The sequence below is a fragment of the Pelophylax lessonae genome (genome assembly GCF_965119305.1).
Source record: "Pelophylax lessonae genome assembly, chromosome: 3".
NCBI classification, from domain to species: domain Eukaryota; kingdom Metazoa; phylum Chordata; class Amphibia; order Anura; family Ranidae; genus Pelophylax; species Pelophylax lessonae.
In genome coordinates this window covers 657005105-657007722 of record NC_138770.1, presented here as the reverse complement: position 1 = coordinate 657007722, position 2618 = coordinate 657005105, and the positions used below count along the sequence as shown (strand labels likewise).

Sequence of the window (2618 nt, the reverse complement as noted above, 5' to 3'; positions counted from 1 at the left end):
GCTCCATTCAGTGGCCAGTTTGAATTTATCAAAGAATGCAAAGCATTTCCTGATTGGACGAGGTAGGGCAGTAATGTCATGTTCTCAATCTCGTCCAATCAGAGAATGCTTTGCATTAATTTAAAAAAATACAAAGCATTCTCTCAATGGTGCCTGTACGGTATAGGTGTTCTTCTATTGGTCCAACTAGGTAAAAATATCCATACTTGGAATTCTTCTTTAAAGAAACAATGTAATACCGATTGCCATATTCGTTGTCACGGTTTTCTCTCTCCTCTCCTCCTGTAGAGTTATTGCCCATTCACACTACCGCGACTTGTCAGGCGACTGGTCAGCCTGACAAGTCGCGGTCCATGCAGTGCTACGGGAACCGTTCTAATAGGAGCAACTCAAGTCGCTCTAACTTAGAAAAAGGGTCCTGTACTACTTCGGGGCGACATCGGAGCGACTTGCATTGACATTCATTATATGAAGTCAGTGCAAGTCGCGCCGAAGTCGCAGTGCACGTGACTTCACAGGTCGCCCCCGAAGTCGTGCCGCAGTAGTGTGAACCGGCACTTAGTCTGTAACATAAAATAGTACTTTTATTCTAGTCCTCAAACTGTATTATGACAGGATCGTGTCCAGTTTTCTTCAAGAAGGTCATAAATTCATCCGGAGTAATGCCCATGGTGGCCGAGTTGGTCATAGGATGGAAATAAACTCTCTCATGACCGCCTTCTAAAAATTTGGAATCCAGGACAAACTTGACGTCTCCTTTGGCGTCACAGAAGAGGGAAAGCGGGGTGGCGCAGCCCTGGCCTACTTTCAGCTTCTCAATCATGGAAGCTTCATCTGCAAAGCGGAGATTCCCGCTGCCAACGCTCAGCTTCTTTGCCAGGTCGTTCAGATTGACTTGCCGATCGTGGAGAACCGTCACCAGAAACAGCCCTTTCTTCTTCTTGTCTTTCAAGAAAAGGTTTTTACTGTGCGCACCCGTCAAGTGCTGCACATGAGGCATCATTTCCTCCACAGTGAACACCTGCAAGAAACAACCTCTTTTAGCACCAATGTAGGGTCATCATAGGACCACATAATAAAATTTGACTGTACAACGTCCTTTAGATTTATTGACAATATAGTACAGGGGTAGGTAACCTCGGCAGTGAAACTACAAATCCCATCCTACCCCTGGGAGTCAGTGGCTATCAGTCTTGCACTGCCTCCTGGGACTTGTATTTCCACAACAGTTATTGTGCTAAGGTTGTCTACCCTTGACATATTGAAAGGGCCTGTATTCATACAAATTAACCACTTGCCGACCAGTCACGTTGACTGTACTGCGGCAAAGTGGCTCGATTCCGTCCAGCGACGTAGACCTACGTCGCTGGACTCCTCCCCTTCTGGGCGGCGCTCGCGTGCCGCCGGAGGCTCGCTCCCGCTGTATTCAGTCACAGCTGGAGTCGGAACAGGGGAGGAGTGGCGGTGATCGCCGCCGCTCTTCCCCGATCGTCGGGGAATCGAGTCTGGAGATCCGCCCGCTTGTGTAAACAAAGCGGGCGGATCTCCTAAGTGACAGACAGTGACAGATTGCAGGATTCAGCATAGCTGAACCTGCGATCTGTCCTTGTGTCACTCAGTCACCTCCCCCCACACACGTCAGTAAGCACCAGGCATACATTAACCCCTCCCTCTCCAATAAAATTAACCCCTTTCCTGCCAGTGTCATTTTTACAGAAGAACTATAGAAATGTCACTGGTACCCCCAAAAGTGTCAAAAATGTCAGTCAAGGGTCCGATCTGTCCGCCGCAATGTCGCAGTCCCACAAAAAAAAAAAAAAAGAAATCGCAGATCGCCGCCATTACTCGTTAAAAAAAAAAAACCACCAAAAATGACAGAAATCTTTCCCTTAGTTAGTAAACGCAATAACTTTTGCGCAAACCAATCAAAATACGCTTATTGTGATTTTTTTTAACCAAACATATGTAGCAGAAAACAAATTGGCCAAAAATGTTAAAAAAATTTGATTTTTACATTTTTTGGGGGGGGGGGGGGGAATTTCATATAAAAAAATTTGAAAAATATTGTTATTTTTTTCAAAATAAACGCTCTTTTTTTGTTTATAGCGCAAAAAGTAAAAATCGCACAGGTGATGAAATACCACCAAAAGAAAGCTCTGTTTGTGGGAAAAAAAAGGATGTAAATTTCATTTGGGTACGGCGTCGCATGACCGCGCAATTGTCAGTTAAATTCGCACAGTGCCGAATCACAAAAAGTGGCCTGGACGTAAGACAGCAAAATCCTCCGGTGGTAAAATGGTTAAAGTGGTTCTAAAGGCTTCTATCCATGAAGGTAAAAGACCTTCCCCAAATACTTACCTGAGCCCCATCCCGATCCAGCGATGTGCACAAGAGCCTCCACTCTCTTGGGTCTCCCCCTCCTTATTAGCTGAGACAGCAGCGGTAGCCATTGGCTCCCTCTACTATCAATCACAGCCAGTCAGCCAATGAGGAAAGAGCAGGGGCGGGACCAAGCTGCACTCCATGTGTGAATGGACACACAGAGCAGCAGCTCAGGAGCAAGCTGCTTGCTATGGGGGCACTAGGCTGGAGGGAGGGGCCAGGAGAGCTGGCGAGGG

At 46.6% G+C, this 2618-nt stretch overlaps 1 protein-coding gene across 1 annotated transcript in view; it reads right to left on the bottom strand.

The window, feature by feature from the left end:
* Positions 1 to 572: 572 nt before the first annotated feature.
* LOC309551279 (prolyl-tRNA synthetase associated domain-containing protein 1-like) overlaps positions 573 to 2618 on the bottom strand; it is an 8140-nt gene continuing 6094 nt past the window's right edge. The window contains exon 2 of the mRNA XM_082251807.1: positions 573 to 1021. Within this exon, the coding sequence (XP_082107933.1) occupies positions 590 to 1021 (432 nt within the window). The 3' untranslated portion in view covers positions 573 to 589. The remainder of the gene's footprint in view (positions 1022 to 2618) is intronic.